This window comes from Centroberyx affinis, unplaced genomic scaffold, assembly GCF_046629955.1.
Source record: "Centroberyx affinis isolate AG114_WGS23_722 - 3 ecotype Tasmania unplaced genomic scaffold, CSIRO-AGI_Caff_v1 ptg002522l_1, whole genome shotgun sequence".
NCBI classification, from domain to species: Eukaryota; Metazoa; Chordata; class Actinopteri; order Beryciformes; family Berycidae; genus Centroberyx; species Centroberyx affinis.
The window spans coordinates 367,273-382,879 of NW_027280743.1; the positions used below are offsets into that span (position 1 = coordinate 367,273).

Genomic DNA, 15,607 nt, shown 5'->3' on the forward strand with positions numbered 1-15,607 from the left:
TTGCGTTGCTCTGCGCCGGGTTGTATTGTGTTGATTGTTGCATTGTGTTGTGTTGCATTGCACTGTGCCATATTGTGTTGTGTTGTATTGCATTGCCCTTCCCTCTTTCCCATGCCCCCCCCCCTCTGACCCGGAGCTGACCCGCCCGGCCGGTGGCTCCAGCCTGAACTCCGGTTCAAAACGTCGCCAAGTTCACAGTGACTGAGCGTCCATCAGATAACGACCTTGGCAGAGCTACGGGGCCCTGCAGCGGACATAATTAGGCCAGGCTGTTTGTGTCCCATTCATTTTCTGCCACATAGCTGCAGCCTGTTCTCCGCCTGTCAGTGAAGGCGGTCAGGTGGAGGGCGGACATGCTGCTGACCTCAGTGATGACCTCAGTGATGACCTCAGTGATGACCTCAGTGATGTTTACATGCTACTGCTACTGCACCTGCTACTATTAAATTACTACTATTACTATTATTACTATTATTACTATTTCTTCTTCTACTATTACCAATAATAATAATATCTCACTCCACCACTGCTCCCAACACTGTAATAAGGTTTCAGACAAAGCTTTACAAGCTATATAGTGCTTTTTGGAAACAAAGCCCGAGCCTTGTTCCTATTGTATTCTAATTAATCAGACTAAAATCTCTAATGTGTTACTGAATGGCTACAGTGGAAATGGGATGTTGGTGTGAGAATCTTTCACAAAGGGCCGACCAACCTGAAAAACAACTGTAGTAATCCTATAATACATTTTAGAAACATACAGTGCAAATGTCACAGCTAGACTATGAGTTCCTATAGGAATATTGTAGTGATATCATGGGATATGTTCTGTAAACTCAACTATTGAGTACTACAGACACACTATAAGTCCCTATAGGAATATTATAGTGATAATATATAATATTATAGTGGAGATTAAAATAACATAAAGCCATTATAAACGCACTTTGAGTACCACAATCACATTACAAGTCCCTATAGGAATGTTTTAGGAATATTACAGGGACTTCTTATAAGGGAAAACACATATAAGGTTATAAGGTTCAGTGATTTTATAAACCTTCCCTATTAATCACTAATCAAGCCCCTCTTACAATGTGTCAAAGGTTTTTACATTAGAGCTCGTGTTTCTGTGGAATCGGCAACCAACTCCTATTATCATTTGTTAGCAATGCGAGCACAAGTCAATGTGATATGAAACCAAAACTCTTAAAATCAGTTGCAAGCCATTCCACAGCTGTAGTAAAAATACGTAATAGAACTTGCTGAAAGCACTTGAATGGGATTTTGAAAGTAAAGGTTTCATACCCCATTGACTTTCACTAGCATTGCTAACAAATGCTAACAGGAGGCTGGAGCTGATTTCTCAGAGACACAAACTGTGATGTAAAAATGTTTTGAATGATATAATAGTGGACATGGTTAGTGATAAATAGGACAGGCCTCTAAAATCACTGAACCTTCCCTTTAAGTTGCCTGGCTGTAGCTCTATACTATTATAGGCTATTTAGTTTTCCAAAATGCTAACTGATGACAAAACGTTGCCATAAATAAATACATTTTGTCAAGACCTTTTTTCTATTCTTGTGGAATAGAAAAGTGTCTTAATTCTGTAAACTTAATTCTGATAAAACAGCAACAACAACAAAAAATACTTTAGGTTATCATCTTGTAATTTACTCTTTACATCAACTGTACATCAACTACATCTGATACACTTAATGCATAAACAGGACAAATATATACAGACTCCTTAAAGCGGAGAAAGTGCTATCTCCTTCCATGAATCCATACACAACAATTTCACAGCGCGTCTATTAGGCTTCAAAACGAACAAAGAAATAGTCCTATAATTAGGCCAATAATAATAATAATAATAATAAAAATAATATTAATAATCATAATTGTATTCTCAATAATGGCAAAAGTATTCTGCTCTAAAAAAGGGATTTATGGCTATATTCTAGCAGTGATACATGGTATTATGGACAATCCTTTATATAGGTTAGTGTCTCATAGGCTATCATCTATTCATAATTACAACAAATAATATTACTGATACTGTAAAAGTACGATAGAAACGATATGGCCTATACATCTGCACTTTAAATACAGCTTATTCGTAACGCTACTTCATTTGATACACACGTAATAGCATCGTTAAGGATATATATCACATTCATATAAAAAAAAACTGAACATAAACATATATTTTGACGCTGACATTAGACTTATTCCAGGTTGTGGTATTATCAATGAAAAACAAGTGCAAGATCCGTCAGTGAAACTGTTTAGCGGTGGGTAGAACTGTTAAAAAACAAGACTAAGAGCAGCTCAGATAACTGGAGATGAGTCCGGTCTCTCCTGTGTCCAACAACATGGCTCCGTAAAATGTATTTTCACAAGAGTGTTCAGCCATTTTTCCAACGCAGATCTGTTCTTCAGAGAGATTATTTCAGGCCTTAATTGGATTTCCAATCAGAACTGTCACATTTTCGAGCAAAGAAATAATAATAAAAATACAATACTCGATCGATCCCCTAAGGAAATTGATCACTCTGCTGGCCCTTCTCCACAGGGAGGATTTCCCTGCAGCTGGTCGGGACCCAGTGCCTTGCTCAAGGGCAGTTCAGCAGGAAAAGCCCGGGTCCTCCTGTTAAATGTAATGTTTCTCATTGACGCACACTGAATCTCGAGACTTAAATAACTTAAAAATGCATGTAAAGGCTACTGAGAGGCAACAAAAATAAAAATGCTGCTGGTGAGTGGGTCAGTCACAAACTGCATTGCATCCCCTGGAAGGGTTTGCCAGAACCTCTTGGTGAGTCTTTCTCTCTGTGAGTCTGAACCAGGGTGCAGTTATGAGTGAAATGCACTTGAAGTCCGTTCAGTGGGCGCTCCAGCAGGGCCAGCCCAGATCCTCTGGCTGAATATAAGCAAAGAGCTACATTTCTCACTGAATCTTGATAATTAAATAACTTAAAATGCATGTAAAGGCTACTGAGAGGCAACAAAATATAAAAATGCTGAAGGTGAATGGGTTTTATCGTCTGTAAACTGCTTTCTGTCAGTGGAAATGACAGTCAGGAAAGGCAAACCAGGACCAGGACCAAGAGATTGTCGGTAATGTTGCCTCTTGGGGAGCTTTCTCTCTCTGTTTTGGAAAGGCTTTCTCTCTCTGTTTCTAAACCGGTTTGTAGTTGTAAGTGAAATGCACATGCAGTCCGTTCACCGGCACTTCAGCAGGGCAAACCAGCAGGACCTCTGGTTATAGGCTACAGGCCTCAGGCTATAGACACCTACATTTCTGAGTGATGCACACTGCACCTCGATACTTAAATAACTTAAAAATGCATGTATAGGCTGCACAGATGCAACAAAAGGTAAAAACGCAGAAGGTGAATGGGTTTTAAGAGTGCACCAGATGGATAAACATGTACTTTTGTACCAGAAAATGGTTCTTAAGGCTTGTACTTGCATGCATGAAATGCTCCAAAACCAGCAATGTAAACCACTTCATGTCAGTGGAAATAAGTGGCCTGAACTGAGTCAGGAGAGGAGCCATGGTTGCATCCCTGTCCCTGGACTTGGAGAGGTTTTCCAGAACCAAAAAAAGTCTTTCTCACCTACATAGGCAGCTACATTTCTCATTGATGCACACCGCACCTTGATACTTAAATAACTTAAAAAATGCATGTATAGGCCACTGAGAGGCAACAAAAGGTAAAAACTGAAGTTTGAAGAGTGGGGTTTGAGAGTGCACCAGATGGCTGTGAGACTGGATAAACGTGTATTTTTGGTGCTGTACCAGAAAACGGTTCCTTAGGCTCGTACCATAGCGCAGAACTTTTTCATGGTGCTGCAAAGACCCATTGAAGAACGCATGAAAAAAACACTTCATGTCAGTGGAAATGACACAAAAGTGGCCTGAACTGCCTGCAGAGTCAGGAGAGGAGCCGTGGCTGCGTCCCTTTCCCTGGACTTGGAGGGTTTTTCCAGAACCAAGAGACAGAGGGAACGTTGCCTCTGGAAAGTCTTTCTCAGTGTGTGTGTGTGTGTGTGCGTGTGTGTGTGCGTCTAAACCGGGTTGTAGCTGTAACCGAAGCGCACGTGCAGTCCGTTCACCGGGTGCACTATGGGCACGGTCTGCATCTTGGGGAAGGTCTGCGTGGCGAGGCTCCACCTGCAGGTGGCGATCAGCTCCACGGCCAGAGTCTTGAGGATGACCTGCGCCAGCTCCTTCCCCACGCAGCTCCGCACGCCGCCGCCGAACGGCACGTAGCTGAACCGGGCCGAGCGGCTCTCCTCCCGCTCCGCGCCGAACCGCTCCGGGTCGAACAGCTCCGGGCTCTGGAACACGGCGGCGGTCTCGTGCGTGTCCCGGATGCTGTACATGACGCTCCAGCCTTTGGGGATCTGGTAGCCCTGGGAAAGAAGAAAAATAACGGTGGATGCACATGAGTACGCTGTTATTTCTCATATGCAGATGCTTTGGTTTGTGTGTACAGTACTTTAGGCATCTGGTGCAAGCTCAAAGGTTCTGTATACTACCAGATAATGGTTCTTAAAGTGCTGTGTAACTTTGGTAGTACCTTGGGTTGTGTAGCTTCCAGAATCTGCTTTGTCAGCATTCCTTTATGTGCTAGAAGTGATTTTCAGACTGTTCCTCCAGACAATGGCAGTGAATGGAGAGAGAAAAAAAAACACAATTCTCCAATCTCCTCTACCGGAGCAACAGATCACAGAATCACTGATTTTGGGGTTTTATCATGGAGGAAGAGACACGACCCAAGGTACTACCGATGTTCAACATCACTTTAATGCAATGACATGGTGCAGTGAAATGACAATTCTAATGAAATGGTTCTAAAACCCTTTTTGGTGCTGCAAAGAACCCTTTAAGAAAGCATAAAATGCCTCACATCATCTTATCTAATTGTATCTTATCATCAGATATAATTAGATTATTAATTTAATAGCCATATCTTGTTGAACATTGGCTTTACTTTTGATGTTTTTAATCAAATTGAAATTAAAAAGATGGATGATTCAGTGCCTCGAGGTTTAAGTTATATTTTAATGATTTGGAAACCTGTTGGTTGGCTCATTTGTTGGTGAGCAGCTCCATTCATTCATTCACTCATTGAGGCAGTTAATCCACCCTCCTCTATAACCTAATCCCAGTCATTTCTATGGCGTTTGGACGTCCTTCCTCTGCAGGCTGTAGGAGGATGCACTTGAGCGAACAGGCATAAAGGCGTTTTAAATCCCGCACCCCAATTATTTCCTCGGCTATAGGGCATTTATACCCAGAGAAAGAGATGCATAAATGCCGTTGTGTGCTGGAATTGTATTCTGGGAATTCCTCTCGCATTGTTTGAAACTCCAATTTGAACTCCAATTGCCCTTCAGCAATAAACGCAGCAAATTGGGGGCAAAGTGAGGCCGGGGCAGGGGGCAGGTGAGGGCGAGGGATGAGGGAGGAAATCTGTGCATCAAACTGAATCTATGTGCTTCAGAATGCAGCCGGGCATGCTAGGATGACAACACAACAGATCAGAATAGGATAGAGGAGAACAGAGTTTAACTGATTAGAGCTTTATTTTGCCTCCAGCGTGAGCTTTTAAGGGTGGATTGTTCCTTCAATGTGTAGAGACATGAACTTACGTCCAATTCAAACGTCTGCAGAGCGGTCCGGTAACCACCGGACACCGGCGGCAGGAACCGGAGAACCTCTTTGACCACGCAGTCGATGTAGCGGAGCCGGCTCAGCTTCTCCAGCGTCAGATACGGGACATGTGACCCGGAGCGGGGGAAGCCCTTCTCGCCGCTGTGACTGTGCTGATCGTCGCGACTCCCTCCGTTCAGCAGGCGGGCGGTCTCCGCGTCGGCGTCCTCCTCCGTCTCCGTGGCGACGGCGGACGGGCCGCGGCGGCCGTGGGAGTCGAAGCCGAGGCCCTCGGCCTCCAGCTCGGCCCGGGCCCGCTCCGCCACGGCCGGGTGGCGAAGCAGCTGCAGCACCAGAGAGGTGGAGGCGCTCGCCGTGGTGGAGTGAGCGGCGAAGATCAACTCCACCGCTGTTTCCTGCAAGGCGGGGGTGGATGGACGGATAGATTGATTTCAATTAATTTCATTGATTGGATGTCATTGATTATTTCATATTGAGAATGAAGCGGTCCTGGAGAGACAAGATCAACTGGGAAGAAGGGTATGATGGGGTACATGCATCAAAAAGTTTTCTATATAACACCAGGAAATGGTTCTTTCGGCTTGTACCATAGCAGAACCCTTTTGATTCGATAAAGAACCATGTAAGAAAGGTTCTCTATGGTACCATGCTCAAACATAGAACCTTTATGGTGCTGTATGAATGAAATGCTCTGAGTCAGCAGTAGCATCCCCAGCCTTTGGGAATCTGGTAGCCCTAAGAAGAAACTAAGAAAAATATTGATGAATAAATATGAGAAGGCTGATATTCTTCCAAGCAGATATACAGTAGGTCTGTGCTATTTTGTGTATCCAGTCCTACAGGCATCTGGTAGAGTCTTAACCAAAAGGGTTCTATATAGAACCAGAAAATGGTTCTTGAGGCTTGTGCCACAGCGGAGCCCTGTTTGGTGCTGTAAAAAACCTTTAAGAAAAACTCTTCAAAGTCCCCATGAAATGAACTCCCATTACTTTGACTTCCTGGAAAACAGAGTATCTTTCATGGTGACCTAAATATTCATTTCTAAGTCCTTTAACAGATCCCTCACTGTGTCATGTCCCGCCCCAACATCCTGTTTCAACAGGAAATACATCAAATCCAGGAAGTAAAGATGCCATTTCATGGGGTCTTTAAGAACCACACTGGGCTCCTTATCCTGATTTACCAGTTTTAATTTAACAAATCAGAGGGTTCTTTGAGTCACTGCCTTTCTATACAGAACCACCGCAATACCCCAAGAACTCTTGCAGAAGGCTGTGGTACCTTGAGCTCCTGGATGCTGAGCTGGTGTCCGGCCTCCTTGGAGCTGGACAGCATGTAGTCGAAGGCGTCGTGGTATTCCTCCTCCGCCTGCTGCCGCTCCAGCTTCTCCTCGATGATCTTCTCCATGTTGGCGTGCAGGATCTCCCTCGCCTTTATCCCCTGGACACATGAAATGCACGATTGGTATCTGTACTTTATTCTTATGACTGTTCTGTGGTGAGAATTCATGTAATTTGCGAGTTATCTGAGGTCGTGTGATGGTTGGACTCTTTTAATTTGCATGTGTTAGGCTATTCCAAAAGTCTTTATTATAATTTCAATAAACTCTTAATATTACAGTTAAGTGGCCTAGTTGGGTGTCATGAAAACAAATCAACAGAAATTATATTTATGTAGTGGATAACCTATGACAGCCAGTGACCATCCAAAGGCAACCAAACATCAATTATACCTTCATGAAAGCATTCATTTATACCCTTTTAAAGTAATAATTTTACAGTACTTTTCATGAAAATAACTGTTTTTGTTCCTCTCTCCCTCTCTGCTCTAACTCAACAGTGATCATAAATCTTCTCCACTGTCTGTTCTAAACAGCCGGTGTCTGGTAGCTCTTTCCTGGGAAAAATCCTCTGTCGCACAGGAAGTGATGCGTTTTACGTTTCCGGTTTGTTTGGAATCAACAGAAGAAGAAGAACTGGGTAGTTAGCATGAGCAGCGATAGCCACCATGGCTGAAGATTACTTCTGTCCTCAGATAATTTACATCAGTTGAATTCAACTTAATGACGTACACTGTATATATACTGTATGTATATGATGTATATATTGTGACATGAGGATTTCTGTCAACTTAAAAAGGTGAGTAAACTAGGAGGCGTCCTGGTGCTTCAGTGGTCTAAGGGGAACGTTCCGTGTTCGAATCCGGCCCAGGACCTTTGTCACATATCATCCCTCTCTCTTTCTTTCCTGTCTCTCTCTCAACTTTGAACCATCTAATAAAGACAAAGATTCCTCCTCTCGTCTTCCTCCTCTCACCTTGCGCAGGCCGCTGAGCGGGGCGTCGACGGGCAGCGAGAACAGGTTGTTCATCAGCTGCTCGAAGATCCGGGCCAGGTAAACGATCCGCTCCTCCTCCATCTCCAGGCCCAGCAGCACTCTGACGGCGATGCGGAAGGTCAGTGACTTGGCGGCGGCGTAGACGTCCACGGCGCCGGGCTCCGAACACCACTTGGCGATCTCGGACTTGACCACGTCCTGCAGCCGCGGCAGGTAGGACTCCAGAGCCGCCCGGCTGAACACTTTGGCCAGGATCTAGGAAGGAGGGAAGGAGGGAAGGAGGGAAGGGAAGGAGTCATACAAAAGTTATTACCTGGTACAAGGCAATTAAATAGTCACTGAGCAGGAGGAAAGGATAGCATAGGTTAGGATAGGATTTAGAAGATAGTGTAGGATTTAGGGGATAGGATAGGAAAGGATATAGGAGATAGGATATAGCAGATAGGATAGGAGATAGGAAATAGGATATAGAAAATAGGATAGGGTATAGGAGATAAGATAGGATAGGATGTAGGAGATTGGACAGGATAGGATATAGGAGATACGATATAGAAGATAAGATAGGATATAGGTGATAGGATAGGAGAAGATGTAGGATATAGGATAGAATAAAGAGGATAGGAGATAGGATTGGATATAGGATAGCAGATGGAATAGGAGATAGGAGATAGGATAAGATTAAAGAAATAGGATTGATAGGATATAGCAGATAGGGCTAGACAGGATATAGGAGATAGGATATGATACAGGGTAGGATTGGATATAAGAGGATAGAATAAAGGAGATGGGACAGGATGTAGGATACAGGATAGGAGAAGGTATATGACATAAGAGATAGGATACAATAGGAGCAGGAAATAGGATATGATAGGCTATAGGACAGGATAAATAGGGTAGGAGTAGGATAGAATAGGATACAATAGAACTGTATTTTGCCTCCAGCAGTGGGAGCGTTTAATAAAGACTCTACTGCAGGCTGCACTGTCCATCTGAACTAATGATGAGTCTTTAAATCTTGTTTTCCTTAGTGGGAAATTCCACCAATGGAGAGAGATAATTTCTCTTGTTTCCAGTGCAATTTCACCTGTTTTGAGAATAGGATCTTATTTTAACAAACATTGAGCTGCTCTGTAGACAAAAATAATCAGATTGGTTGAGTTAAACCTCAGTGGGTGGAGCCAAAGAACACAGTTTTTCTGGCTAAGTAACATTAGCATGAAGCTCAGTGAAAAGGCAAGAGTTAATATTATGAAGCCTAGCGCTCTGCTGCTAACTGGAAAAATACAATCTACCATACTAAGTTATCTAGGTTAGCTAGTTAGCTAGCTGACCTTCAAGTTCAAACTAGTCATACTAGCCTATAGCTAGCTAGGTAAGCTAGTTAGCTAGCTGCTGACCTTCAACATCATGATGCCACGGTCATGAATGAATGAAAAGAAGTCTTTATATTTTTATGTTTTGACAAGATTAGAGTTTGCCAGCTAGCTAACTTGCACTCTGAAAATCCGTGGTTCTTTGGCTCCGTCCATTTAGGTTTAACTCAAACAATGAGATTATTTCTGTGTCCAAGAAATGTTTAACTAAAACTCCAATCTTCTGAAAAAAAAATCAAAATTGCAATAAGAACTTCTGCAATTTCCAAATCTCAGAGGCTGCAGTTAATTCAGTTAATTTCTTCAGAGAGAGTTTGGTCCAAACTGGATTTGTGAACAAGGAGTTTTAGAGGTGCAGGTAATCTTTGGTCCATGAATCAAAACCTTTCAGTAAAATCTCAGTAAAAAAAACTCAGTAGAATCTGCACACTCACATCAAGTTTTTTTTTTTTTTTTTTTTTTTTTACAAAATCACGTTTCTTTAAACAATTTTATAGTTCTAAACAATTTATTACAAGAAAAAAAAAGCAGTTTAAATCGCAATTGCAATATTCAAATAATTGCAATTAGATTTTTTGTCAATATCTTTCAGCTCTAATCCACAGGGAATTGAACCTCTAACCCTACAGTGTCAGCACCTTGCACCCCCCCCCCCCCCCTTACCTTTCTCTTCTTCTTGTGCAGATCCCCGATGGAGTTGACCAGGGTGTTGGGTCCCAGGATGATGCGGGTGCTCTGGGGCCACTGGGTGCACACCAGGCTGTGCTCGCCCAGCAGGATCTTGCGGATGTTCTCGGCGCCCGTCACCCGGACCACGGGCTTCCCCAGCAGGTGAGTCTTAAACACATTACCATGCCGCTCTCTGCGCGAGATGTGGAAGTTAGAGCCCTGCAGAGAGAGAGAGAGAGAGAGAGAGAGAGAGGGAGGGAGGGGGGGGGTCTAATAAACCTTTATTGTCACAATTCAAGCAACAATACAACAACTGAGTGAAAACTCATTATGCTACAAAACACATACTACACAAAAATGAGAGAAAGAGGAAAAGAAAGAGGGAGAATGAGAGATTTAGAGAAATATATGAGCACAGAAAGAGAGAGAGAGAGAGAGAGGAGAGAGAAACATAGCCTACTAGCCTACTAATGTTTATAATAATTATACTAATATACTGTATGTACAGTAATATCAAAATAACTATAAAATGCAGATAGTATAATTATTATTCACCAATATTTAATGTAAAGAAGACTCTGATCTGCTGTATAATTTACTATATACTATACTATAATGCTACTATAATAACTATTTTTCTTAGTTTTTCTTTTCTTCTTTGTATTTGTTTTGTTGTACTATGCTTTGGCAATTTGTACACATGTATGTCAACCGTCAACCAAATAAAGGTTACTGAGAGAGAGAGAGAGAGAGAGAGAGAGAGAGAGAGGAATGTAGATTTTTTTCATCATTTTATCATCTTATGTTCACATCTTTAATTTAATTTACTGTCTTTATTTCCATTATTTAGTTATTATTGCCCACTCCATATGCTTCAACAGCAGAAAATGTCTAAAATGTAAATAAAATGTAAATAAAATCAATAAAGCATGTTGACATTGGAAAGTGGGAAGAGAGAGAATTAGAGAAACACACAAGCAGAGAGAGAAAACGGAGAGAGGGACATAAATTAAAAGACAGGACACACACACACACACACACACATCGGTGGAGGAGGTGTGTTAAAATCACGTGTGCTGTAACGAGGGCGCTCTGATTGACGCCCAGTCTGGACTGGATGGATGGATGGAGGGATAGAAGGATAGAGAGGGATAGAGAGTGCATTCCTTGTTGGTGGAGAGAGAGGGAGAGAGAGAGAGAGAGAGACAGAGAGAGAGACAGAGAGGTGTGGAATTGAACAGAAAACGTCTGTTTTTTCACCGCAAGAAGGAATTACGCATGGCGCATCAAGTCCGCACATGTCGCATTAACAACAGAACTCAGCCTGCAAAAGAATCTGCGGGGCTTTAAAAAAACTCTCCACGCTCTTCCTGATAGATCATCGATAATCTGATCGTCAATACAGTCTCCAAACTCCTGTGTTTGCCCATCGCTAAGATGTTTAAGTGTGAGAGCGTGATGTGGAGACGGCGACTCAAGAGTGATAAAGTTAAGAGGGAGCAACAGAAAAGGCCAAGATGAACCACATACACACACGCACGCACACACACACACATACACACACACACACACGCACGCACGCACGCACACACACACGGGGCTAACCTATAGTTTGGAACGCTTGTAAAAAAGCGAAAACTCCAGCAGGCCAGACGTGCAATCTCCGTCTCCTCTCTCTCTCTCTCTCTCTCTCTCTCTCTCTCACACACACACACACACACACACACACACACCTGGAAGAGCCAGTGGAAGGTCTCTCCGACCAGCGGCCAGCCCATGGAGCCCCTCGGCAGCGGCAGGCTGCTCTCCTTGTCCCGGGTGAAGCTCCAGCGGAGGCTCCACAGCTGCCGGGTCAGCGCCAGCAGCAGCAGCGCGGAGAGCACCGAGGTGAGAGCGGCGGCCAGGGCCGACAGCGCGCCGAACTGGGCCAGGGGGAACATCTCCTCCGAGCCGGTCCGCTTCCCAGCATCCACCTGTGTCCGTGCGTAATGGCACAGCTGTCCCGTCCAAACCGAACCCCGTCCGGCGCTGCGTAACTCTTCTCCTCCTTCCGGCCTCTCCTCCTCCTCCTCCGTCTCCCTTGTAAACTCTATTCCGCAAATAAAAAAAGGTGTGGAAGATGAGTTTGGGTGGGTTTACCCTCCACTGCATCACACGAACAGAGGGAGAGAAAACTCTTTCTGAACTCTTTCTCTCCCCCCGGCAAGAGACAATGGAGTTATATTATTATAGCTCGTTATATATGAGGTTAGACCTCAGCTGCCTTATTCATTAGAAAAATGCAGATTGATATGATGCTCCATGTTTAGCCAATTTTAATCTCTTCTTCCAGTCATTCGCCCCCTTCCTCTCCTCATCTCTGCAAACAATAAAAGAGGAGAATCCCATGTTTTAGTGGAAAATATGGAAATGGATCAAAGAAATCCTCATTTTTTTGCCTGTAATGATTTGAAGGCTTCTTTAAGATTTCTCCAAAACCTTTTGGAGCGACGAGCCTCCAGTTTGAGGAGAACAAAACCAGTTGAAACATCAGGCCGGATGGATGCTTCAGCAGAGACTCGTGTTTGACAGCGGCTGGAGCGAGAAAAATAAATAAATAAATCGGGCATTTATAGTGTGAGGAAGCCGGCCTCCTCCCCCTGCCACTGCCGCCTCAAAATGAGGAGTAGCTGTCAACTATTCCAAATAGTTTTACAGGTTTACATGCGCCGGCTTGTCTATTAGGTTATGCGCCTTTATAGGTACAGTTCAGGGGGCTCAGTAACCCCCCGGGCGGCCCGGGGTTTATAGAGCAATGGCAATAAATCAGGTAAAAAGAAGAAGGGGGGATTTGAATACAGTAGGCTACAGTATGGACGGGGATTAACAGGCGCAGTAAAGTAAAGTAGAGGAGAGATGTTAGAAAGCAACTGGAAACCGGACAGGAGGAGCGCAAATGTTGACTAACTGATGAACTCAATCATTTTCAGTATAATATTGTAAAAAAAAAAAAAAAAATGCCTTTCCCGGGGCGAAGCGGAGCCTCGCAGCCCGGAGCAGCAGCCTTACCTCGGTCTGAACGGTGCGAAGCAGGTTTCCCTCCAGACAGCGGTGAGAAAATCCGTCTGTTCGAGTCTCTTCCTCTCTTTCTCTCCCAAACCGGTGACTATTCCTCCACAGCGCGCGGGTTGCGGGGGGTTTTATAGATAAGGCTGCGCGGCATGATCCACCTTCAGCAGATGACGTTGATCTGAATATGTAAAGAGGCTCGTTAATCCACCGCAGACCGGGGAGAGAATAAAGTTGGAGATCACAGAGACGCAGCGGTGCGCGCTGGAGACTGAGGAGAGAGAGAGAGAGAGAGAGAGAGAGAGAGAGAGAGAGAGAGAGGTAGAGAGAGAGAGAGAGAGAGAGAGAGAGAGAGAGAGAGAGAGAGAGAGGATCAAATGGCAGCGGATGGAGCAGACAGGTAGCCAATCGCTGGGATCCGTTCAGAGTTTGGCGCAGGTTTGAGAGAGATTACAGTATTCCAGGTTAGAGCTCGTTCAGGAGGAATAATCCCAACAGTTTGGCAGCCTGACTTCAGGAAAGCGGAGGGAAGAGGGAATAATCCTGCAAAAAATACTTAGAGTATTTTCGGTATAACTGGGCCTGTAATTATGAATTTCAAAACTTTCAAAATTTCAAAATTAATGCAGTTTGACTAAGTTTTCTAGCAAAAAAAATTCTCAAAAATGCTACAAATATTCCAGAATACTTGTAGTCTAATTTAACTAAAACAGTTAGGACGAAGTCAAACAGAAGGAACTCAGATCTGTTGTTATTTCGGCCTCATTGTTGCTCTCTTTCCTGTGTATTGCTGCTGAATCGTGACGACTATGATGCTGGAAATTGCACACATGGTGAGAGAGAGACCTACAAAAAGAAACCGACGACCATCACAGTTAATAGATGTGAACATGTGACGGTAAACAGCAGATTTAGTTTTGGCGAAAAGTGTTTTTTTATGAACTTTCGTCTTGGCTCAGCTTCCCACTACTGCCGGACTCCCACAGGAAAACGGAAGATTTGATGTTTTTTTTTTTTTTTTAACCCCGAATGATCCAGATGAGCTGGATATTCAATCAAACCTGCAGCGAGAGGCTCAGATTTGGGTCGCAAACGGTTAAAAGTCAGATTGTCTGTGCGTAAAACCCAGTCTGGCATCTCCTTCCTGCGTAAAGAGAGTCTGTGGTCTCTGCGTAAAGCCGGTGTGTGATCCGGCGGTCAGACCGGTTCATTCCCCAGTGGCTGCGGGTCCAGGTCGGAGGTTTGTGTGTTTTTTTTTGTTGTTTTTTTTGCAGTGGAGCGGACGGGGAGGCTGGGATCTGTCCTGTGGAGGAGAAAGACTCAGGGACTTCTGTTCTCTAAGCCCCAAACTGAGGCAAAGCTCCTGCATCTGATATTATTTGACCTCCAAAACCTCCAAACCTGTCGACATCCACTGAATTCCCAGGGACAAAACGGGGAAATGGGTGAACGGATGCGTCATTTCCAACACATCTGCCTGTTTTTGTATCAACATGTGGAGTTTCTAACTTGTTGTGTTGAAACATAAATGTGTTTTGCCCCAAACCAGACACACAGATGTGTTGAAAATGACAAATCCTCTTGAAGAGTGAATTATTATGTGATAAATAAATAGTCAGTGTTAAAAATCAACACCATGCCAGAGTTTGTAGTTAATTTAACACTTTATAGAGTTTGGATTTGACACTTCTGATTCGCTGTGTAAAATCGGACCAATCCACGCTACACAACAAATCCTCCACTGTTAACAAGTGTTGGTTTTTCTGTGACAAATAAGTGTTGACTGAAGATCTGGCTCTGAGCGGCTGATGAAAACTAAAGTGTTAAATGAACTCTGATGGACTGATGGAAACACTGACAGTGTTGATTTTTACACCCTGAATTAAATCAACACTGAAGATTTTGTTGTGAATCAGATGCAGTTCAAACTCTCAGAAGGAACATCGGTCCTGAACGCGCCCCACGTGCTTTTCGTTCGAGATACATGGCCTCCAAATAGATTTCTGGTTATTTTTGCGTCATCGTTACGCTTCAATATAATGATAAAAAAGTACCAGATCACATTTGGACTCAGCTCATCTAAAGTATTGAGAGTCCCAACCTTAACAAACCAAACTAAAACCTCTGCAGTCCAACATCTGAACTCACTGTGAGTAAAAAACTCACTCAGCTGTAGTTTAAATGTGGAAAATGACTTTGGAATGTGATTTGTCTTTCAAAAAGCCTCCCAGGCGAAGTATTTCTCTACTGAATAATAGATTTAATAATTCAGACTAATTTCAGGTTATAATAACATAAGCATGGTGCAGATTTGGCTTTTTTGATGAACAGAAGTGCAAATCCGTTCGGATTTAGTTAACTGCACATTCAAAATATAATAACCTAAGCCTGTGATGTAAAATATAAAATACAATGTATTATGATGTTATTAGGTATTTATAAATTAAAAAATGATAATTTTTGCAGCATGTTTGCTGAATAAAAGAGATAGG

The 15,607-nt window shown here is 43.3% G+C and overlaps 1 protein-coding gene across 1 annotated transcript; it reads right to left on the reverse strand.

Moving 5' to 3' along the window:
* Positions 1-1,685: 1,685 nt before the first annotated feature.
* Positions 1,686-13,208, reverse strand: LOC139656739 (cytochrome P450 26C1-like). Its single transcript, XM_071534355.1, has 7 exons — positions 13,116-13,208; positions 11,801-12,156; positions 10,062-10,286; positions 8,005-8,280; positions 6,971-7,129; positions 5,668-6,084; positions 1,686-4,425 (listed from the first exon to the last, which is right to left on the reverse strand). Exons 2-7 carry the CDS (start codon positions 12,005-12,007, stop codon positions 4,078-4,080), a joined length of 1,632 nt encoding a protein of 543 aa, XP_071390456.1. The 5' UTR covers positions 12,008-12,156; positions 13,116-13,208; the 3' UTR covers positions 1,686-4,077.
* Positions 13,209-15,607: the final 2,399 nt, after the last annotated feature.